Source organism: Pongo pygmaeus, chromosome 8 (genome assembly GCF_028885625.2).
Source record: "Pongo pygmaeus isolate AG05252 chromosome 8, NHGRI_mPonPyg2-v2.0_pri, whole genome shotgun sequence".
Classification (NCBI taxonomy): domain Eukaryota; kingdom Metazoa; phylum Chordata; class Mammalia; order Primates; family Hominidae; genus Pongo; species Pongo pygmaeus.
The window spans coordinates 13,561,623-13,586,681 of record NC_072381.2 but is presented as its reverse complement, the minus strand read 5'-3'; the positions used below and the strand labels follow the sequence as shown (position 1 = coordinate 13,586,681).

Sequence of the window (25,059 nt, the reverse complement as noted above, 5' to 3'; positions counted from 1 at the left end):
TGAAAAGCAATTATACACATAAAGAAAGTTGCTAAAATATAAAATGAACTAGAACTCGAAGATTTAAGAAATGCATATGGTATGTTTGGACTATTAATAGCAAAGAGATGAATAGCCCAGACATTAACCTGATTCATGCCCTTGGCATTGTTACTTACTAGCTGTGTTACCTGGAGTGAGTTTCCTAACCTCTGTCTCACTTTCCTCATTTGTTAAGATGGGCAGAACAACAGACCCACCTTGTAGAGTTTCCTAAGGGTTCAACGACACATTGCATGTCAAGTGCCCAGTGAGCATTTAATACATGGTGATTATCATTGTTATTATTATTGAAGGATTTTGAAAATCTTAGGCAATGAGGGAACTACCATGAAGACCATCTGTCTCCAACTCATTCAAACCAATTAGAAGAAAATAATGTCTTCTAAATATAAACATAACATATGTTCATTATTTTTCATATATAAAATAATTTCTAAAAGCCATAAAACAAAATTTAAAATACCTAAAGCCTTTCATCCAGAGGGAAACACAGTTAACATTTTAGTATGTGCCATATTTTTTCTATAAACCTGTTTCCAGAATCTTAATCACACCATTCATCCCATGGTTTGAATATTTTTATGTTGTTAAATATTCATCTACAACATCTTTTTTTTTTTTTTTTTTTTTTTGAGACGGAGTCTCGCTTTGTTGCCCAGGCTGGAGTGCAGTGGCGCGATCTCAGCTCACCAAGCTCTGCCTCCCGGGTTCACACCATTCTCCTGCCTCAGCCTCCCGAGTAGCTGGGACTACAGGCGCCCGCCACCTCTCCTGGCCAATTTTCTGTATTTTTAGTAGAGACGGGGTTTTACTGTGTTAGCCAGGATGGTCTCGATCTCCTGACCTCGTGATCCACCCTCCTCGGCCTCCCAAATACAACATCATTTTTAGCGGTTGCTAATCTAATCCAACGTAGATTGGTCTTGCATATTTCATCCCTTCTCAGTGATTTCTCTTTGTGGTGGATCTAGCAGGTCAGCAGACAAGGGGTCTTTCATTAATGCCAGTGAGTGTCCATCTGAGGACAAGATGTTGGAGGATGAAGGAGACAGGGGAGCCTTACAGTATTTCTAGCCATAGCTAAGCCCTGATTATGTTTAAAGCAACAATAAAAACAAGTACGTAGTACTAGTTTAGGCTTCTTCTGACTCAGTGTTACAACATGGTGCCAAGGCTGACCTCATTCAACAGCCTCACAAGGGCTGCACACATAACATTATGCAGTCAGCAGGGCCTGCCTGTGGGGACCACAGGCCCTGGGCCGTGGAGGCCACCACCGAAACTATCCCAGGGGCCATAACGTGATGTTTTCCCGTCCCCACGTGTTACGGGAAACTAACAAGCCCATCCCTTGTCAAGAGACACATGAGCACCTTTTTTTTCGCATTTAACAGAAGGTTTTTTGTGACTGAAGGATCTACCTTTGGAAAACTCCCAAGGAGATGGATACATTTATCAGAGACGAGCGAAGGTTTGCATTTTAAAACTTAGAAATGGAGAATCTTTTGAAGCAACGCCTATCCCTTCTTTATGGCCACGTTGATGACAGAGTTAGATTGGCAGCTCTGGGATCCGAATCAGTCATCTCCAAAGAAAGGCTCATTCTCAAGATTTCCTAAGCTGCCCCCCAGGAGTGGTTCCGGCGATGCCAAGTGCAATTCTACAGCAGGAATTCATTGACACATCCCCTCGATGACCCTATTTAAACAATTTACCCCACATGCTGGTTCGATATTCAAGCCTGTGTAAATAAGTGAAAATAAACAGAAATCATCAGTGATCAACAGAATGAGGTTCATAAGATTTTTAAAAATTTTAATACGGGAAAGTTGATTTTATATCACCATCATCAAAAAATATTCAAATAATGATATTAACATCTGTAATATGAACCAACGGTAGCTGAAAAGGGAAAAGAATGGTGAAAACTGTTACGTATACTGGAGTTTTTTAAATTAAATCATCACTGTTTTCAGTAAAATGAATGTGCCCCCTGCAACCAATAAGATTTGTGTTTTATGTTTGTAACCAGCAGAGATTGCGGACAGTGATGAAAGACTGGATGGCATGTCTCTACCACCAACAGGTAAATAAAATGCATTTACATTTTCATCACCCCCTGGAAAATACAGCCCACAAAAATATTCGCATTGAAAATGATTTTAACGTTAGACATGCAGACACTTGAGCAAACTGCTTCTGCAGTGGACCCAGGCCCCGTCACTGGAGCTTCTCGAGGCCCCATACTCAGAGATGTTTTTCATATTGAATAGAAAAACATTTTTCTCACACTCTTATTTTCATAAAAATCTCAGAAGAGCAAATCCTAAGAACTAAGTATCACAACATTTTGCCTCCCCAAACCTTTGGACATTACAAAATATTTTTAACATGAAATGAGATTTCACCTTAAAATGGGGACCACTAATTTTGTGTGATCAAATTCATGGCTAGGCTGTCCTCTCCCACCTCCTCCAGACGGCCTTGGAGCCTTGAGCAGTCAATCAGTGGACACCCAATGAATACTGTTTTAACTAAGCGATTTGAACAAGCCCAGCCATCCAGCGTGAGTGGCACATTCCTAATACCAGGACCAGATCAGCTGAAGACACCCTTCCATGGAAGCATTTGCTGCACGCTGTTGTGTTAAGCCATAGACATAATTCCAACTTCATATTATTTGACTCTCAAGTAATGCTTCTGACCCTGGCTTCCTACGTGTGTATGGGTTCATATCTGAGAGCCAGAGGGGCAGGTGTCTGATCAGTGAGCCTTGTGGAAAACAATTTATCCCCTCCATTGGTCACAGGACTCTACTGACTTCCCTCCAAAGGATATCTGAAGATTCTCTGCCCACAAAACCCAGGTACCCCCAAAAACCCTCTTACTGAAAAAGCTCAACCGAATGTTTTTTCCTCTAGATTTGGGGTTGTCTATGTTCATTAAATTCAGCAAATATTAGTGGAGTCTCTAGGCTGTGTAGGAACTTGACTAGGCCATGTATTCATTGATAGCACATATCCCAAAATGGCAAGGAAAGCCACGTTCACAGACATAGGATGGGCGTGTGTTAGTGAACTTCAGAGCTTCAGAGCAACAGGGAAATTCAGCCATGTGAGAGACACATTGCTTCCTCTGACACTGAGTAGCTAAGCAACAGATCAATGGACAGATAAAGGAAATGAGCTACATAGTGCAAAAAGATCTGCCTACATCAAGTTCTTCCCATATAGAGTCATTATATAAAAGAGATTTCTCTTCTTCTTTGGCTGTGTTTTCACATTTGTGAATTAAGAGAATTGAAATACGTGATCTCTGTTGTTCCTTCCCAATTTGTCATTCTCTGACTGTCAGGGCAGTCATATCAGCCTCATTCTTATCACCTGGGCCCAATCCCAGCAGATCCATGAAATCCTAATCATAATAGACCTAGCCTTCAAAAGGCCCTTCAGGGGAGCACCATGCCTTTCTAGCTGTGCTTCCCAAGTGCCCTCCCACCCCGGGCATCTGCACTGCCAGTCCTCCTGTGTCATGTGACACAGTGAGCTTTTATTATTTGAAAACCACTCCCCTTGAAGTTTATATTCACCCCCAAGTGGTGAGTACGGAATGCCTTTGTATTTTCCTATCTGAAGTTGGAGATACATTTCCAATGAGAAAATTGAGCTCAGAGGGTGCTAGAAGAGCCTCATGGAACTGAAAAAAATGTCAAGGAATCTGAGAATGAGAAGGAACTTGAGAGATCCTCTAGTTCAATCCCTTCTTTTTATCCAGTCCTTTTATTTTACAGGAAAAAAAGCCTGAGGCCCAGAAACATTAAGTGGCTTTCCCACAGCCTCACAGCTGGTTGACGGCCTGGCCGGAACCGAGGTCCCTCGACTCCCAGCCATGATACCGTATAGCTTTCTCATACCTAAACCAAAGCCAGCTTTTCTCTGCATGTTTCTTAAAGATCCTAAGAGATGACGGATGTGCTAATCCCTTTAGGGGTGCTCTTCACTGTCTCAGTCTTCACAATTAAAATGTTCGTCGTCAGTCGGCCCGGTTCACTGCAGCTGAAACTCATTTCTTCCAGTCTTTTCTCAAACTTTAGCCAAGGCTGTGAGGTCATAATGAAGAAACTAGTATAACACACCTGCAGATCTTTTCATTAAACTATTGATAGATATTTGATACAAATCACTAAGCAGCATGATAAATAAAAACGTTTATCATTTAGAAAAGAGGAAAAGAGGCCGGGCGCGGTGGCTCACACCTGTAATCTCAGTACTTTGGGAGGCCGAGGCGGGCAGATCACGAGGTCAGGAGATCAAGACCATCCTGACTAACACGGTGAAACCCCATCTCTACTAAAAAATATACAAAAAATTAGCCAGGCATGGTGGCGGGCGCCTGTAGTCCCAGCTACTCCGGAAGCTGAGGCAGGAGAATGGCATGATCCCGGGAGGCGGAGCTTGCAGTGAGCCGAGATCGCGCCACTGCACTCCAGCCTGGGTGACAGAGTGAGACTCCATCTCAAAAAAAAGGAGGAAAAGAAGTCTCAGATTGGTGCTCAAATTTTGCAGTAATAAAAGTAAATAATCTTGATATTCACCTTGATAGCGTGTCTCTTGATTGCCTCCAAAGTAAAATCCCCATTCTGGTTGGCTTCTTTGAATGCAGTGCTGCTCCTAACACCCCTCCTCACATGTACCCTTTAAGAACTCCACCTTTCTTGTACATGTGGTTTCATCCTTGAACTTGAGCCTCACTGGTCCAAACCACAGGATCCACCAAGGGCTCTGATACAGACTCTCATTATCCCATTTATCTGAGCTAGCAACAGTTAGTTCTTCTTAAAGATTCAACAATGCTTTTATTACTTTTTTAAGGTCTTTTTTCCTTCTTCCAAAATTGTGTCTTTGGGGGAGGGCCAGGGAAAGGGGTGTAAATGCTTAAGTGTTTCTATGAACCAGAAGTGACTAGGGTAGGGTTACCGGCAGGTCCAATGACATTTGTTTGGATGCATTACATTTAAGCAACCTTTCGTTCATCAGGTTTTAACAGAAATGGATTCACCTTCTATAGTGCATCTATCTTATTTCCCCTTAACCCTATTCACTAAGCCTTTTTGAGCAACTACCAAGTATCAGCCCTGTGTTGGGTGCTGGTGTACGAATGCCCTCAGACTAGTGTGAGAGGCAGAAGGAATTACATAAATGCTACAGCGCAGATGTGTGGAGAGGGCCTGGGGCTCAAGAAAAGCCACCCAGGAGCTGGGGACAATTTGCATTAAAAAAAAAAAAAAAGTATAGAGAAAGTGAAATCAAAACAGTGCTTTCTAAAATTTAAAATGGGGCTTCCAAATTTGAAATGGGGATGTTCATCTAGATTTAGCAATTGTCATAAATTAGCATTTTACATACTTTTAAAAAATTAATAAAAGTGTAAGGAAGAACATTTCAATTGCTTTTACTACCCACAGACAACCATTATTGGATGATTTTTCACAAATGTTTCTCCATTTTTTTTATTTATACGGTGGAGATAAAATATGTAAAATTTTGTTTCCTACGTGTTTTTTTAATTTTTACCTGACAAGCATTTTTCCACTTTATGGCAAATCTTCATATGCATTATTTTAATAGCTGCATAATATTCTGTTTTGCAGGTAAATTATCTTTTAGGCCATTTTCCATGACTGGACAATATGTGGATATACTCTAATAGTAACACACATTCGTGGCCTTTCTCATAAAATATCACTACAAATTTCCAATTTCTACAGTTGCTCATGGAGGACAACTAAAGCCTTGGCTAAAAACTTAGCGACTTAACTGTGAAACACAGACACCTCCCCAGTAAATTCTTTACTTGTCCAGAACGCCCACCTCCAGCCATGTCACAGAAACATGTACAACTCTTCCTTAGAGAAGCGGCTCTCCTCCTTCATTTTCTTGTCTCTGTTGTAGGTAATATATTTGACACCAGGAGAGAAAACACGGAGGATACAGAACCAGGTTTCATTGCCTAGACTTTGATTTTAGGGACATTGTTCAGTGGCATATGTAACTTCTGTTTGAATTTCCGCAAAGATCCACGTAGCATTTCAGGTTCCTGCAAAGTGTGGGTGTTCTGTGAAGTTTACCTGTCATGTTTGAATAGTTTCATATACTTTCTTTGTAATGTGTGATAACCAAGCCTCCAATTTGGTATAAGATTTTTTAAATCATTTTTAGGGTTGATTTGTTACCCTTTAAAAGTCCAGCATATGATTCAGTTAGTTCATTGTCCGTTATAAAGAAGTGGTTCTCTCTTCCCTGTTTTCATTCAAAACCTCAGTGTAAATGTAGAGCTTTGAAACTTATTTATTTTAATGTAAATTGCTTAGATGCAGCATAAAGGAGAATGGCTCTTTCCAGTGCTGAGAGAGCAGTTGTGAAGGCCAAAATTAATTAGACCTTCATCATCTTAGAAGATGAAAAAGTTGTTTTGGGAGATAGGATAGCTCTGACCTGTAAGATGAAATCATTCATGACATCAGTGCCCCCCAAGTAGCCATTTGTAACTGAGTAAGTGCAAATGACCTATGAGTTCTTAGGAAAGAAAAACCTTTCACCTAAGTTGCGTCAACACAATGACAAAATAACTAATTAAAAGGTGAGAAAACCAGTCAATTATCTACGTGATACCTGACAGCCATTTTAACAGATGGTCTTAACTGAATGCTACAGGGCTTTGGCACCATGTGGCAACTAGCTAAAAATGTACTTAATATTATGTCGTTTATTTGGTTCCTAGTATACTTGCCCTCTACTTTATATAAAACTAATTTATGAAAATCTGGATTTATTTTAAAAAGATATCTTGCCATGCAGGTATTTGTTTTATAGAAATATTTACCTCCAGATTTCTTTCTCTAATAAGATGGTGAATTTAAAACACTGTGTTATTTAGAAACACTGCATTTACACTTCATTTATTGTATAAAGCAAATTGCATTGAATCTTTGCCACTTGACCCAAAGGCCAAAAATTGTCATGAAAACAATTTGGACTACAGATCACCAAACCCGGGGTTCACACCTGTCCACTGGTAGTTCCAATGCCTTCCCCTAGCCCTGGATTTGGCAAAGCACAGAATGTTAAGAACTAAAAGTTATTGTAGAGGCTACTCAGTCCCACCCAGGGAAACTGAGGATGAATGAGGGTAAGCGGTTGCCCAGAGCCCGTTAACCCCTCCGTGGCTGGGGCCCCGCCTAGAACCCAAATTTCCTGACTACCCTATCCAAGGTATTCATGTCACATCACACTGAAACGCTAAACCTAGAGATAGGAGGGACCCTCTGGGATAAAACCCTATTCCACCAAAGACCAGCCAGTCATCAAAGATGAGAGAAGGCATCCGTGTACTGTGACAAAAAGCTGGCTTTAGGCATGGCTTGTAGAATCAGTCTAACTACTAGACAAGTTACATCTCGTATATGTGTGGCTTCTTTTTCTTCTTTTGGGGGGCTACAAGGAAGGTTTGGAGAAATTATTTCCATCATACCTTTTCGTTAGCCTTTTTCCATTTATGGCCAGTAAGTAATCCCTTTCCTGACAACAGTCCCTTTGTTTTATCAAGTGGTCTAATGAAGTACTGCAAACCGCGGCTCTTGTGTTTTTTGCACCATGGGTTTTAAAATCTGTCCTCTGCCTCCCACAAGGGAATACTACCCAAGGGAAGGGAAAAGATTAATTAGTGACCTTTCGCTCTGTTAAAATAGGATGAGTATGTTGCTGGTTAAGGCAGAAACGCTAACTTCCAACTGTGATCTGTTAGAGATCTGCTGGGAACCTTCAGAAGCACTGCCTTCCAAGGCGGGGCCACAGCTTGGAGTGTTCAGCACTTGAGGACAGGTGGGGCTTGTTCAACCCAAAGATATGTGCAATGAATGGATCTACACATTGGAAATACGTATCAAAACTGCAACAGTAAAATCATATTTTGTAAATTAAAATTGTGTTTACTTACTGTGACTACTGTTCAGACATTATTCAGAAAACCTTTTTATAGGCTTTCTTAGCAAAAAAAAATCCATATCTATGGATAATGTCTCAATCTTCTGTATATATGTTTTATTAATATGTAAATATTTAGATTTTTTTAAAATTACTATGTTCTTTAAAAAAGAATTCAATGCAAGCCTGGTTGTGAAAATGGTGTATAACATTGTGTTGTGGTATCAATTCCCAAGATGCTCTTTATGTCTGATCTGGAAGAATACAATAAATTACTTTAATTGAACGTGTGTGCAGATCTTGCCTGTGTGCCGGTCTTCCTGTGTTTATGAAGAGAAGTCAGTGCTATTCATTAATTAAAAGGTATAATTAATAATCTGATGATCTCCCACAGAAGTTATATCTCCTGATGAAGTTAATTTTAAAAAATAAAGAGACCACCTAGATTGCTGCCAGAGTGAAAGCCTTCAGACGCTGTAAAGGCTGTCTGGCTGTTAGATCAATGGCTACAGCAAGTCCCACAGAAACACTTGAGCGTTAAGTACAGAGATGCTTGAAGCCTAATTTTAAATGAATTAGGTAGCTTTATAATCTTCACTTAAAAGGTTAAGCCCTGCTTCTATGGAAACAACACATCAGACGGACAAATCAATCTTCTCCGACGCTGAGCGGCTGCAGCCGCAGAATCGCTCGCTTCTCCTCTTTGAACACAGGGGGGCGCCACTCCTCGCCGGGCACCTGCCCTCCCCCCGCCGCCTCCCGCGGGCGTGCTCTGTCCCCTGCTCTGAGCCGGCCGCACCAGCGGGCTGGAATCCAGCTTCTTCGGAGGTTCAATTCAGGGTCTGACTCTGGGCCCCTGGTTTTAGAGGGGCCTGGGACAGCTGTGAGGAGAGGCGGGCGGGTAGGGGCAGGAGCTGCTGCCTGGGAAGGCACCCGCACCTGGGCAGGGAGCCACAGGGCGAGCTGTTGCAAAAACAAGATGTGGGTTCCAGCCCGTGAGTCTTGCAGGTGTCCGCGCTGCTCTGAAGCTGGAGTCAGGCTCCAGTCCTCGCCTCTGCCCTGATGCCCCCAGCTTCCTGGGGTCCCTTGTGTCAGGGACCCACGTCGTATCTTTTGGCCCAAGGCCTCTGGGATGCCCTTGATCCCACAGGGCTGGCAGGGATGGGTGCTTTGAGGTATCCTGGCAGAACAGTTCGAAGACCTCTCTAACCCAATGGCCAGGGGACCCCATTTCGACACAGGAGGCTCCCCTGGAAGACGCTTGCACACCTGCCTCAGTTGTCACCTCTCCTATCCTCCACCCCCAAACCTCCCTCCCCAAGGATCTGGGGACACAGCTGGCTCATTTCCCAGCAGCACCCGAGTTCAGCTGTACCATTTTACTGAACATCAACTGGGCAGACACTGTGGGTGTTTAGGGCGACTGGTTTCGGGATAAAAGAGAAGAGGACGAGAGGGGAGGCGGGGGCACGTCCTGGTACTAAACTGTGCTAGCCTTGCACCATCCTGAGGGGCTGGGACGGCGCGGGCAGCCGCGGAGCATCTGAAGGGAAAGGTCTTGATCAGAGTCCTATCTTAGGTCGATTGCCTGGCTGAAGCAGGGAGCATTCGCAGGAGCGGGCGGACTGAAGACAAGGGATCCCATGAAGAGGCTGTTGGAAGGGGCTCAAAACCCACAAAGCCACACCTGAGAAAGAATCAGCTCAGGCTGGAGGAGGAAGAATGTGTCAAAGCTGACACCAGGTTTCTGGCTGGGGAACCAGGAGGGGTGTCACTTGCACTCACTAAGATAAGGAACACAGGGTGTGACGATTTGGAGGAGACAGGTGAGTTACTCCATTCATTCGTTCATTCACTCATTCATTCATTCCACAGGTACTTGTGGTGGGCCCTGCACTGTTCTGCCGGGTGGGAGTGCAGCGGTGACCCTAGTCTTGCAGAGCTCACCTCAGACAATGTCACAAGAAAAGGGACAGATGGCAGAACCCTGGGAGGAGCAGCATCTCGTGCTCCTGAACAGCCTTACCAGAGAGAGAGCTGAAACAGGAGCTTTGTCCCAAACCAGCCAAGACTTCAAGCACCATTCATGCCTCATAACTCAGGTCTCAGCTACACTTCATCATCAGAGAGGGATTCGCAACTTTTCCACGCCAGGCTCAATCAAGTCACGGTCTCTTACCCTTCACATCGCTTGCCTCTCTCTGAAATTATCTTGCTTATTTATGTGTGTGTGTGTGTCACCCATCTTTCCACTGGAATCTGAGCCTTGTGATGTCAGGCTGTTAAGATTTCAGGCCCTGGTGAAAACATGTTCAGGATGCCCTCTCTCCTCTTTGCCCACCAAGAGTGGACTGATTAAAGTTGGACCTGAGGTTTCCATGAATATGCAACCGAGTCGTTCTGACTACAGTGAGTCCTGGCCTCCCAGTGCTGCCAGTTACCAGAAGTGACTCCCCTTCTCCCATCAGCCCAAACCCAGAGCCTTTATCACAGAACCCAAGACTGAGAGGAGGGTCAGGCTGGTTGGACAGTGGCCTTATCATGGGATGGATCAGGAGCCTTTTACAGCGCTCTCCTTTCTGCTGTATCCCATTGTCTTGGATCACATGGACTTGCCTTTTCCCCTAATACCGTCCCCTCACCACTCTTCTATAATTGGAGAAATTGTGTCAATAGATCGACCAAAGAGATGCAGGTTGTACTCCATGAGAATTTAATAAACGCTAGTGATTCAAAGCAACTTGAATTTACACAGATCAACTCCTATTATGTTTTGTAACCTCGAATGCGTGAAATTGATTATTCCCCTGAAAGTAATATATACAGATATGTGTGTATATACATATTTGTTTATTTCTGTTATTGGTGAAATTAAAAAGAATGTTTAAATGAATCACAGTTTAAAAAAAAAAAAGAATGTTCTGGCCGGGCGCTGTGGCTCACACCTGTAATTTGGGAGGCTGAGGTGGGCGGATCACGAGGTCAGGAGTTCGAGACTAGCCTGACCAACATGGTGAAACCCCGTCTCTACTAAAAATACAAAATTAGCCATCCTGGTGGTGGGTGCCTGTAGTCCCAGCTACTCAAGAAGCGGAGGCAGAAGAATCGCTTGAATCCGGGAGGCGGAGGTTGCAGTGAGCCGAAATCACACCACTGCACTCCAGCCTGGACGACAGAGCGAGACTCTGTCTCAAAAAAAAAAAAAAAAAAAAGAACGTTCTAGAAATGGAGCTTGGAGTGGGTAGTGCCCCACATGCTTTACACACATTGATATTCCAAATAGACCTGATAGTTAAAGGCCTTTTTAATTGTTTTATTTTTGGCCATTTTGGACTGTTCACTGAAACATAGAGACATTTTAAACCTAAACTTTGAAACTAAGCTACTTTATCATTCCTTTCATATGCTTTCCAATAGTGAAGCTGATACAAGTGCGATCAAGGGAGGAGGCGTCGGAAACCAGCCGTCCAGCCTTGCATTTGTGTGTGTCCTCCAACACGGTGCCAAGACATTCAAAACATGGAGCGCCCTCCCCGTGAACATGGAGTGAAAAACAACTTTACACAGGAAATTAAACATCCTGAGTTGTTTCACTGAAGTGGTGGCCCAGTTGCAGGTTCAGTTAGAAAAACTATTTTCTGCTATACTCTAGCAATGGAGGGAGAAAGAGAATACATTAAAATAGAGGACACTTACTCTGTGTATCATCAAATTACTTACCCTCCAAAAATGATGTATTTCTAACCACTGGACAGAGAACATCAGAAGTGACTCAACAACACCCAGGCTAACCCCGTCCCCCTCTGGTGATGCACACGGTAACGGTGCTCTGTCCTTCTGGGAAATATTTCACTAGTGTGAAGGTGTACCACCTTCTACCCCTCCTGCCTCTCACTGATGCTTCCTAGAACACGGACCGATAGCCACAGGCTGCTTAGACTCTTGTTAAGATTTCGTGTTTGTTTTTATCATCATACCACGTGGTGTTCCAGTGTGTTTGTCCTTCCTACCTGCCCCCATTAATGCTGCCTGGCAACCTCAACCACAGCCCGTTCCTCCCATGCCTTGCCCCAGTGGGATCGGTTCACTAGTCATGGCACAGTGGACTTATTTTAAATGTTCGACTGACTCCCAGACACTGGCTGGACACTGACTTCTAGCCAGGAGCCTGCATGCACCATGACCCTGTCATTATGATAGCATACAGCTTTAGAAAGTGAACACTCTCTGGCCGGGCATGGTGGCTTACGCCTGTAATCCCAGCACTTTGGGGGACTGAGGCAGGGGGAGGATCACAAGATCAGGAGTTCAAGAACAGCCTGGCCAAGATGGTGAAACCCCGTCTCTACTAAAACTAAAAAACTTAGCCAGGCACAGTGGCAGGTGCCTGTAACCCCAGCTACTCAGGAGGCCGAGGCAGGAGAATTGCTTAAACCTGAGCAGCAGAGGTTGCCGTGAGCTGAGATGGCGCCACTGCACTCCAGCCTGGGCGACAGAGTGAGACTGCGTCTCAAAAAAGAAAAGAAAAAAAAAGTGAACACTCTCAAAGACCAAGAGACAACTTTTGATTGGAAAGCATCCAGTGACTTCGGGGGTAGGGATGAGGAGGTGGCGGAAGCTGGCGAAATTAGTCGAAGCCATTGGAAAGATTGAATGCAGGTGTGTTCGTCCATTTTCACACTGCTATAAAGAAATACCCGAGACTGGGTAATTTATAAAGGAAAACGGTTTCATTTACTCACAGTTCCACGTGGCTGGGGAGGCCTCAGGAAACATAACAGTCATGGCAAAAGGTGAAGGAGAAGCAAGCACCTTCTTCACAAGGGGGCAGGAAACAGAAAACAGAGGAGGAGCTGCCAAACAGAAAACCATCAGATCTCGTGAGAACTCACTCACTATCACGAGAACAGTTTGAGGAAACCACCCCATGATCCAACCACCTCCCATGAGGTCCGTCCCTCGACACGTGGGAATTACAATTCAAAATGAGATTTGAGTGGGGACACAGAGCCAAACCATATCAGCAGGAGAAAAGCCCCTCCAAAAAAATGCTTTAAAAAATGTGAGAGAGTGGCTGAGTGCAGTGGCTCTAGCCTCTAATCCCAGTGCCTTGAGAGGTCAAAGTAGGAGGACTGCTTGAGGCCAGGAGTTCAAGACCAGCCTGAGCAGCATAGCGAGACACCCATTTCTTTTTTTTTTTTTTTTTTTTTTTTGAGACAGAGTCTCGCTGTGTCACCCAACCTGGAGTGCAGTGGCATGATCTCAGCTCACTGCAACCTCTGCCTTCCAGGTTGAAGCAATTCTTCTGCCTCAGCCTCCCAAGTAGCTGGGATTACAGGCATGCGCAACTACACCTGGCTAGTTTTTGTATTTTTAGTAGAAACGGGGTTTCACCATGTTGGCCAGGCTGGTCTCAAACTGTTGACCTCAGGTGATCTGCCTGCTTTGGCCTCCCACAGTGCTGGAATTACAGGCATGAGCCACTGCGCCTGGCCAAGACCCCGTTTCTTTAAAAAAAAATTGCTGGGCGGTGGTGTGAGCCCGTAGTCCCAGCAACTTGGGAAACTGAGACAGAAGGATCCCTTGAGCCCAGGAGGTTGAGACTGCAGTGAGCTATGATTGTAACACTGCACTCCAGCCTGGGTGACAGTGAGACCGTCTCCAAAAAAAAAAAAATCTCTAAATAGTATGTGCTGCTTTTGCATTGAGAAGGGAAAGGTTTTTTTTGTAATATATACTAGTATAGAAGAATATTGAATGACATAGAGGAATGTTCATGATATACTTACTGTTAAATAGTATGTTCTGCCTGCGCATATTTTTTAATTTCAAAAACACTTATTTTCATGAAGTTACTTGTGATTGTAACTACAAACACAGACTAATTGCAGCATCCAAAAACTATGTACCAATAGCTGCCTACAGCTTTAAAAAGGTATAGACAATGTGTTAATTAACCAGCACGCGATCTTTTTCTTTTTTTTTTTTTTTTGAGACAGAGTCTTGCTTTGTTGCCCAGGCTGGAGTGCAGTGGCACGATCTCGGCTCACTGTAACCTCCGCCTCCCGGTTCAAGCGATTCTCCTGCCTCAGCCTCCTGAGTAGCTGGGATAACAGGCGCGTGCCACCATGACTGGCTAGTTTTTGTGTTTTTAGTAGAGACGGGGTTTCACCATATTGGTCAGGCTGGTCTCAAGCTCCTGACCTTGTGATCTGCCCACCTCGGCCTCCCAAAGTGCTGGGATTACAGGCGTGAGCCACTGCGCCTGGCTGCCTGATCACATTTTTAAGAGCAGTATTTACAAGCATGTACAGAAAAAAGAAGGAAGTTGTTAACAGTGGTTATCTCTGGCTGGTAGAATTGCATGTGATTTTTAAAAATTATATGTTTTAAGTTTTCTAAAATGAACACGTATCATTTACTAAAAAAAAAGAAAGGTAAAGGAAAAAACTCAGTGGTATATGTATCAGTATATATGTAATGCTTACTGCTTGGATACTGTTATGAAAACCTGAAATATCTTGAAATATAACAGGCTTCTCATGTATCACATAAACTCCAATGAAAACTTCAGCATCCAGCTCCTTGTTACTCCCATAATATATACATCAAACCCATTTACAGAACTCTGGAGGTTAATGCTTTACTTTGAAGGAAAAAAAAATCATTCTGAAGCTTAACAGGAAAAGGATATCCTCTCTGTAGTTTGAAAGGAAACTGGAGACAGAGCTTTATAAAAAATGCATTATTTGCAAGCTGAGAAGAAACCCATCTGAGGTGTGAGTGCATTTGACACATCAGTTCAAAAAACAATACAGCCAAGGCCTTTGGAATTTGGAGAGAAAGACTAAGAAAAATAAAACGTGGGGTGGGTTGCTGTAAACAAGTCCAAGAACCTAACGAGTTCAGGCCACGATTGTGCTCTCGTATGCTTCTTCCTCATCTATGCAGTTTTACACAGACCTGGCAGATGATGTGCTTTGGAGAAACAGATTTGCAACTCTCAAGCCATGTGTAGCGTCAACTCCCTCTGAATACTGTCAAACACATATCAGACTTGCAGTGCATGTTGGACCCTGCTCCTTTTTTTGAGTTTTGCTCTTGTTGCCCAGGCTGGAGTGCAATGGCGCGATCTTGGCTCACTGCAACCTCCGCCTCCCAGGTTTAAGCGATTCTCCTGCCTCAGCCTCCTGAGTAGCTGGGATTACAGGCATGCACCACCATGCCTGGCTAATTTTGTAATTTTAGTAGAGACGGGTTTTCTCCATGTTGGTCAGGCTGATCTCAAACTCCCCACCTCAGATGATCCGCCCGCTTCAGCCTCCCAAAGTGCTGGGATTACAGGTGTGAGCCACCACGCCCAGCCACTGGGCCCTGTTCTTAAGCTTCATTCCTGCAGTTTAACTCGGGTCATCCTTGAAACCATCTGTATTAGGGTTCTCTAGAGGGACAGAACTAATAGGATATATATATGTGTGTGTATATATATACGTGTGTGTATACATATATATATCTATAAAGGGGAGTTTATTAAGTATAAATTCACATGATCACAAGGTCCCAAAATAGGCCGTCTGCAGGCTGAGGAGCAAGGAGAGCCAGTTTGAGTCCCAAAACTGAAGAACCTGGAGTCTGATGTTCAAGGGCAGGAAGCATCCAGCATGGGAGAAAGATGTAGGCTGGGAGTCTAGGCCAGTCTAGCCTTTTCACATTTTTCTGCCTGCTTTATATCCTGGCCTCACTGGCAGCTGATTAGATTGTACCCACCCAGATTAAGGATGGGTCTGCCTTTCCCAGCCCACGGACTCAAATGTTAATCTCCTTTGGTAACCCTTTCACAGACACATCCAGGATCAATACTTTGCATCCTTCAATCCAATCAAGTTGACACTCAGTATTAACCATCACACCATCCTGTAAAGTAGATATCATGCCTGTCCCCACCTAACAGATGAAAGAAATTAGGCACCTTCTTCTAGCTCACATAACTAAGAAGGAGTTTTTCAGCTCACATAACTAAGAAGGAGTTTTTTTAGCCAGGATTGAACCTAGGGAATATGACTCCAACTCACATTCTTAGCATCTGTTTTGCCTGTCAAGTAGCCTTATTAGTGGAGAGAAGCATCCAGAATAACCCCAGTGGGGGCCCAGCCCATGTGATTTGCCTTTACAGTGATCTTTATATTTCAGTTTGCACAAAAGCATTGAACTAGGAATGATAGCACATGTTAATTAAATGCTTCTTATGAGCTAGGCATTGTCATAAGTATTTTACAGATAATGATTCCATTATCCATTATAAGCCTGGAAGTACTATTATCCCCATCCCCACTTCACAGGTGAGAAGACTGAGTTACACAGAGCTTAAGTAACTTGCCCAAAGTCATAGTTAACAAGTAGCAGAGCCAGGATCCAACCCCAGACCTTCTGATCTAGAGCCTGTACTGCTGATCTCTATGCTGTGGGATGTACTTCCAGAGAAATGTGTTGCCTACTGGTTCTGTGTCAGGCCTTGTTTAAAGTGTGCTATTTGAATCATCTCTTTGGAAATGTCCCTAACTAACACACTGCCAGAAAGAGGCTGGGAAGTAGTGTCTTCAACCTGACAGCTGGTTCTCTATTAAAATGTTTCCGGGCCAAGTGCAATGGCTCACACCTATAATCTCAGCACTTCGGGAGGCCAAGGTGGGCAGATCACGAGGTCAAGAGATTGAGACCATCCTGGCCAACATGGTGAAACCCCATCTCTACTAAAAATACAAAAATTAGCCAGACATGGTGTTGGGCGCCTGTAATCCCAGCTACTCGGGAGGCTGAGGCAGGAGAATCGCTTGAACCCAGGAGGTGGAGGTTGCAGTGAGCTGAGATCAAGCCACTGCACTCCAGCCTGGCAACAGAGCAAGACTCTGTCTCAAAAAGAAAAAAAAAAAAAAATTTCCAAGGGAACCTAGCAGAGTGATTCCAAGAGGGAGCTTTTGATCAGAATGACCAGTGTGAAAATAAATACTGGCTATATCATATATATATATATATATTTTTTTTTTTTTGAGACAGAGTATTGCTCTATCGCCCAGGCTGGAGTGCAGTGGTGTGATCTTGGCTCACTGCAACCTCTGCCTCCCCAGTTCAAGAGATTCTCCTGCCTCAGCCTCCCGAGTAGCTAGAATTACAGGCACATGCCACCACGTCTGGCTAATTTTTGTATTTTTAGTAGAGATGGGGTTTCACCACATTGGCCAGGCTGTTCTCAAACTCCTGACCTCAAGTGATCCTCCCGCCTCAGCCTCTCAGTCTAGCACTTATTAAAGCTCTGGTGCCTTTTCTTCCTTCATTCCCCACCCCCTGACCCCCTACCCTCTCCATCATCCATCCATCCACCAAAAGAATTAGGGGAGACAGAAATGGCAGGCAAACTATCCCCAGAATGGTGAAAGCCACCAAAATCACTGGAGACCCCCACTTTAGTTGGGAAACATTTGCTGCAGGTGGCTGGGGGAGCAGGAAAGAGGTGAGGCTGTTGAACGGTGCTCCTGGAAATGGGATTCCCTAGACCAACAACATTGGCATCACCTGGAAATGTACTAGAAATGCAATATCTCTAGCCTCAGCCCAGACCAACAGCTCAGAGGCTCTGGGAGTGGGGCTGGTGTGTTTCATGACGCCCTCCAGGTGATCCTGGAGCACACTCAAGTTTGGGAACTTCAACCCTAGGAGATGTGGAAGATAGGGCAAGGCCCCAACCTCAGAGCCCTGAGTGGGATATGAGTAACTTGGAAGTAGTAATAATTAGGTGGGAACTCTCCCTCAGTGAATTGGAGCAAATTCAGTTTTCCCTGTGATAGCATCACTGTCCCTTACCTTCTGATGGAGACATCTAGGTGGCATGACAGAAGCATCTGGAAGGGCCAGTCCCCCGGGTAAACCTCTGGAGGTCGGTCAAGCCTGGGAGTGCAGACAGTTAGTGTTGCTGTTGGGAAAAGTTCAACACTCGGGCCCCTCTTTGCTGTTGGGATTGAGGCCCAGCAAGGGCAAGGAAGAGGAGAGCCAGGACCCGACACCGGAACCTCTTGCTCCCTCAGGCCACATAATCTACCTGTCAGCGCCCTTCCCCAGCTCCTTCTTGGGCCCAGTTGTGTGTTCCTTGGACCTCACTCTCTCCCCTCCCCTTGTACGCATGCTCTGGAGTGTACGTGCCCACCCAATTCCGCTGGCCTTGACCTTCACTCTGCCCTCTGGAACCACCTTGAGTCCCACAAACATGATGCTCCAGGAGGCCTCAGTTCCCCTCGGTTCCTCTAACAGCTCTGGCAGGTGCTCAGGGGAGACAGAGGCGCCAAGGGGAGGCGGAGGCACCAAGGGGAGGTGGAGCAGATGAATTTGGTAAGTTCTCCTGAAGAAAAGAGTAGGGTAGAGGAGCATGGCTTGGCAGAGAAATGTGGAAAGGCAAGACATAGAGGAGAAACCCACTGATACTTACAGAGGCTATTTCTTAATGCAAAGGAAAAGTACTAGTAATATAAAAACAAAACTTTTGCTAAAATATATGGGCTACATGATCCCACTTTATTTTCCAAAGATGTATAGATTTACATAAGAGTCTGGAAATCTACATCAAAACATTTGCAGTGATTATCTCCGGATGCTGCAATTGCAATTTCTGTTTCCTTCTTTTCTTATTTTCTGCATTAAGCATTCATTGACTTTTTTCAGTTATAATTCACATACCATAAAATTCACCACTTTATTTTAAGGCACGCAATTCACTGGTTTTTAGTTGATTCACAAAGTTGCACAACCATCATCACCATCTAATTCCAGAGTATTTTCTTAACCCCAAGAAGAAACCCTGCCTCCCTGAGCAGTCACTCCCCAACATTGCTCCGTTCCCAGCCTGAGGCAACCACTAATTACTTTCTCTCCCTTTGGATTGGTCTCTTCTGGACATTTCATATAAATGGAATCATACAATGTGTGGTCTTGTGCAACTGGTCTCTTTCACTCAGCATGTTTTCAGGGTTCACCCATGTTATAGCAGGTATCAGCACTTCATTGCTTCTTATTGCCAAATAATATTCCATTACATGGATAGACTGCATTTTATTTATCCATTTATCGGTGATAGACCTTTGAGTTATTTCCACTATGGGGCTATTATAAATAATGCTGCTCTAAACATTTGTGTACCAGTCTTTGTGCAGACATAAATGTTCAATTCTCTTGGGTATATGGGTAGGTGTGGGATTGCTGGGTCATATGATAACTCTATGTTGAATTTTTTGTTTGTTTTTTTTTTTGAGACAGGGTCTTGCTCTGTCACCCAGGCTGGAATGCAGTGGCACCATCATACCTCACTGCAGCCTCAACCTCCTGGGTTCAAGCAATCCTCCCACCTTAACCTCCAAAGTTAGCCTGGGACTACACCACACCTGGCTTTTTCTTTTTTAGAGGCTGAGTCTGACTATATAGCCCAGGCTAGTCTCAAATCCCTGGGCTCCGACCATCCTCCTGCCTCAGCTTCCCAAAGTGCTGGGATCACAGGTGTGGGCCACCACACCTGGCCTATATTGAACTTTTTGAGGAAACACCTGTTTCCCAAAGAATCTGAACCATTTTACATTCCTACCAGCAATGTATGAGGGATCTGATGTCTCCACACACTTGCTAATACTTGTGATTGTCTGTTTGTTTTATTATAGCCGTCCTAGTGAGTGTGAAGTGGTATCTCACTGTGGTTGTGATTTGCATCTCTCTGGTGATTAATAATGCTGAGCATCTTTTTAAAATATATATTTTTACATTTTTTATATTTAATTGACAAAGAACAATTGTATATAACTATGGGGTATGATGTGACACTTTGATATATGTGTACATTACGGAATGATCAAATCTAGCTAATTTACCTATTCATCACCTCACACACATCATTTTCTGTGATGAGAACATTTGAAATACATTCTCTTAACAATTTTGAAATATACTATACTTTAACTACAGTCACCATGCTGTGCAATAGATCTCAAAAACTTATTCTATGTAACTGCAACTTCGTATCTTTTGACCAACACCTGATTCCCTCCCCACTCCACCATCCCCTACTCCCAGCCCCTGGTAACCACCATTTTACTCCACATCTAAGGATTCAACATTTTTAGGTTCCACATAGAAGTGAGGTCACACAGAGCCGGGCAAGGTGGCTCACACCTGTAATCCCAGCACTTTGGGAGGCCCAAGCGGGTGGATCACCTGAGGTCAGGAGTTCGAGACTAGCCTGGCCAACATGGTGAAACCCCATCTCTACTAAAAATACGAAAATTAGCCGGGCATGGTGACGCATGCCTATAATCCCAGCTACTCAGGAGGCTGAGGCAGGACAATTGCTTGAACCCAGGAGGCGGAGGTTGCAGTGAGCTGAGGTCTTGCCATTACACTCCAGCCTGGGTGATGAGCAAAACTCCATCTCAAAAAAAAAAAAAAAAAAAAGTGAGGTCACAGAGTATTTGCCTTTCTGTACCTGGCTTATTTTGTTTGGCATAGTGTCCTCCAGACTCATCTGTGTTGTCACAAATGACAGGATTTCCTTCTTTTTAATAGCTGAATATGCCCCCATTGTGTAAATAGACCAAATTTTCTTTATCCATTAATGGACACTTAGCTTGATTTCCCATCTTGGCTGCTGTGAATAGTGCTGCCATGAATATGAGAGTGCAGGTATCTCTTCAACAGACTGATTTTAATTCCTTTGGATATATACCCAGTAGTGGAATTGCTGGATCATGTTCTATTTTTAGGTTTTGGGGGATCTTCCATACTGTGGTGTCTGGGGTTGGTTCCTGCCGGTGGGTTCGTGGTCTCGCTGACTTCAAGAATTGAGCTGCGGACCTTCGTGGTGAGTGTTACAGCTCTTAAAGATGGCACAGACCCAAAGAGTGAGTGGTAGCAAGTTTTATTGTGAAGAGTGAAAGGACAAAGCTTCCACCGCACGGAAGGGGACCCCAGAAGGTTGCTGCCTGCTGGCTGCGGTGGCCAGCGTTTATTCCTCTTATTGTCCCAGCCCATGTTCCCTTTCTGTCCTATCAGAGTGCCCTTTGTTCAATCCTCCCCGCAATTGGCTACTTTTAGAATTCTGCTGATTGGTGCGTTTTACAGAGCGCTGATTGGTGCATTTTACAGAGTGCTGATTGGTGCATTTTACAATCCTCTTGTAAGAAAAGTTCCTGATTGGTGCATTTTACAATCCTCTTGTAAGACAGAAAAGTTCCCCAAGTCTCCACTACACCCAGGAAGTCCAGCTGGCCTCACCTCTCACTCTTATCCATAGCGGCTGTACCAATTTACATTCCCACCAACAGTGGACAAGGGTTGCCTTTTCTCCGCATCCTTGGCTACACTTGTTATCTTTGATCTTTTTGATGATAGCCATCCTAACAGGTGTGAGGTGACAGCTCATTGTGGTTTTAATTTGCATTTCTTTTTTATTTCAGTAGCTTTAGGGGTACAAGTAGTTTTTGGTTACATAGATGAATTGTACAGTGGTCAAGTCTGAGATTTTAGTGTACCCATCAACCAAGTAGTGTACACTGTACCCAATATGTAGTTTTTCAATCCCTCATCCCCTCCCAACCCCCCTTTCTGAGTCTTCAATGTCCATTATACCTTTGCACATGCCTTTGCATACCCATAGCTTAGCCTCCACTTATGAGTGACAACATGCGGTATTTGGTTTTTCGTTCCCAAGTTCCTTCACTTGGAATAATGGCCTTCAGCTCTATCCAAGTTGCTGCAAAAGACATTCTTTCTTTCTTTTTTATGGCTAAGTAGTATTCTATGGTATATGTATATTACATTTTCTTTATCCACTCATCTCTTGATGGGCACTTAGGTTGATTCCATATCTTTGCAATTGTGAATTGTACTACAATAAACATATGCATACAAGTGTCTTCCTGATATAATGACTTCTTTTCCTTTAGGTTGATACCCAGTAGTGGGATTGCTGGATCAAATGGTTCATCTGCTTGTAGTTCTTTCAGAAATTTCTATACTGTTTTCCATAGAGGTTGTACTAATTTACATTCCTACCAGCAGGATATAACCGTTCCCTTTTAACTACATCCACACCATCTATTGCTTTTTGACTTTTTAATAATGGAGATTCTGGTTGGGTAAGGAGGTATCTCACTGTGGCTTTAATTTGCATCTCCCTGATGATTAGTGATGTTGAGCATTTTTTCATTGTTGGCCATTTGTATATCTTCTTTTGAGAAATGTCTATTCATGTCATTTACCTACTTTTTGATGGGATGATTTGGTTTTTTTCTTGCTGATTTGTTTGAGCTCCTTATAGATTCGGGATATTAGTTCTCTGTCAGATATACAGTTTGCAAATATTTTCTCCCATTCTGTGAATTGTCTGTTTACTCTGATGATTATTTCTTTTGCTGTGCTGAAGGTTTTTAATTTAATTAGGTCCCATGTATTTATTTTTGTTTTTATTGTATTTGCTTTTGGGATCTTAGGCACAAATTCTTTGCCTAGGCCAATGTCCAGAATAGTTTTTCCTAGGTTTTTTTCTGGAATTTTTGCAGTTTCAGGTCTTAGATTCAAGTCTTTAACCCATCTTGAGTTAATTTTTTATATGGTGAGAGATAGGGATCTGGCTTTCTTCTTCTACATGTGGCTATCAAGTTTCCCCAGCATCATTTGTTGAATAGAGTGTCCTTTCTTCAATTTATGTTTTTGTATGATTTGTTGAAGATCAGTTGGTTTTAAGTATTTGGCTTTATTTATGGGTTATCCATTCTGTTCCATTGGTCTATGTATCTATTTTTATACCTGTACTATGCTGTTTTGGTAACTACAGCCTTGTAGTATAATTTATAAAGCAATATGATGCCTCCAGATTTGTTCTTTTGCTTAGGATTGCTTTGAACTATTTGGGCTCTTTTTTGGTGCCATGTGAATTTTAGGATTGTTTTTTCTAATTCTGTGAAAAAACAAAGTTGGTATTTTTATATGAATTGCATTGAATATGTAGATTGCACTGGGCAGTATGGTCATTTTCATGATATTGATTCTCCAATCCATGAGCATGGGATGTGTTTCCATTTGTTTGTGTCATCTACGATTTCTCCAGCAGTATTTTGTAGTTCTCCTTGCAGAGAACTTTCATCTTCTTGGTTAAGTACATCCCTAGGGTTGTTTTTGTTTTGTTTTGTTTTTTGCAGCTATTGTGAAAAAGACTGAGTTCTTGATTTGATTCTCAGGTTGGCCGCTGATGAGTAGCAGTACTACTGATTTGTATACATTAATTTTGTAACCTAAGACTTTACTGAATTCATTTATCAAATCTAGAAGTATTTTGGAGGAGTCTTTGGGGTTTTCTAGGTATACAATCATATCATCAGCACACAGAGATAGTTTGACTTCTTTTCCAGTTTGGATGTCCTTTCTTTCTCTTGCCTGATTGCTCTGGCAAGGATTCCTTAATTTGCATTTCTCTGACCTGAACATCTTTCTCTGTGCTTATTGCAAAACAGAATTCTTATCTCTGTCTTGCTTAAGAGGGTACTGATCCTCAAAAAGTTTACATGCCTTCCCAAAAACCATATAATAAAAATAGAATAATTGTTTAAATGCAGGCTCTGGAGCCAAAATCCTGGCTTTTCTACTTATTAGCTGTGATGCTCAGGCCTCAGTTACCTCATCTGTGAAATGGGAGCAATCATAACTGCCTAAAAATGTGTTGTGAGATTCAGAAATAAAATATGTCAAATTAACACCACTACCTGACCCCTAAGAGAGTCACTGTATAAATGGCAGCACGATTATCATCTTCCGACAAGGCAGGGTGAGGGCTGCATGATGTGAGGTGGATTCTCCTGATCATTCCTGCCTCTGCATGTTGGTGGACTGGCCTCTCCCTTTGCTGAATGTTTTTTCCACAGATATTAGATCAAATCTAGAGTTGTCGTTCACGGAGGGAAACAGACAAAAGGGAAATCTGTATCTCTCTTGATCCCAGATCAGTTGTTTAGAGAGCCCAGATAACCTCCCGTGGTGGTACTGAGCGCCGGAATCAGAAGGAAAACAAAAAAAAGAGTTATTTTTTGGGATGATCTTTGTTTTTGTCAGTCCAGGTTGCTGTAACAAATTACCATAGGCTGGGGGGCTTAAACAATGAACATATATTTCTCATAGTTCTGGAGACTGGAAGTCTGAGATCAGGGTGCCAACATGATCGGGTTCCAGGCAAAGGCCCTGTTCTTGGTTCACAGACACCTGCCTTCTCACTGTGACCTTACATGGGGGAGAGCAGAGAGAGGAAGCAAGCTCTTTCCTTTTTTTTTTTTTAGGCCCGGAGTCTCACTCACTCTGTTACCCAGGCTGGAGCGCAGTGGCACAATCTCAGCTCACTGCAACCTCTGCCTTCCACGCTCAAGCAATTCTCCTGCCTCAGCCTCCCAAGTAGCTGGGACTACAGGCATGCACCACCATGCCTGGCTAACTTTTGTATTTTTAGTAGACAGGGTTTTGCCATGTTGGCCAGACTGGTCTTGAACTCCCGACCTCAAGTGATCCACCGCTTTGGCCTCCCAAAGTGCTGGGATTACAGGTGTGAGCCACCTCACCCAGCCTTTCCTGTCTCTTTTATAAGGGCACTAATCCCCTCATAAGGGCCCCACCCTCATGACCAAATCACCTCCCAAAGGCCCTACCTTCTAATATCATCTCCCTGGGGGTTAGGATTTCAACATGTGAATCTGCAGGGGACATACAAATGCAGTCAATAACCATCAGAATCCCAGGGGTTCCTTGTAGCCAATGGTCATTGGTCCAACTTTCGTTTTCTGTGCTACAATATGACACAGTGATGTGGAAAAAGAGGATAATAATATTATTATAATTATTACTATGAGACTGGCTCAGTGGCTCACACCTGTAATCTCAGCACTTCAGGAGGCCAATGCGGGCAAATGACTTGAAGTCAGGAGTTCAAGACCAGCCTGGCCAACATGGTGAAACCCCATTTCCA

The 25,059-nt window shown here is 43.5% G+C and overlaps 1 protein-coding gene across 28 annotated transcripts in view; it reads left to right on the top strand.

The window, feature by feature from the left end:
* Positions 1 to 25,059, top strand: part of BEND7 (BEN domain containing 7) — a 146,732-nt gene that overhangs the window by 82,612 nt on the left and 39,061 nt on the right. For 2 of the 28 annotated variants that reach the window (XM_054435398.1, XM_054435389.2), the window contains exons 8-9: positions 2,078 to 2,128; positions 5,693 to 8,310. In XM_054435398.1, coding sequence (XP_054291373.1) covers positions 2,078 to 2,128; positions 5,693 to 5,748 — 107 coding nt within the window. In that variant the 3' untranslated portion in view covers positions 5,749 to 8,310. The other 26 variants (XM_054435384.2, XM_054435406.2, XM_054435404.2 and 23 more) reach the window with 21 other exon arrangements.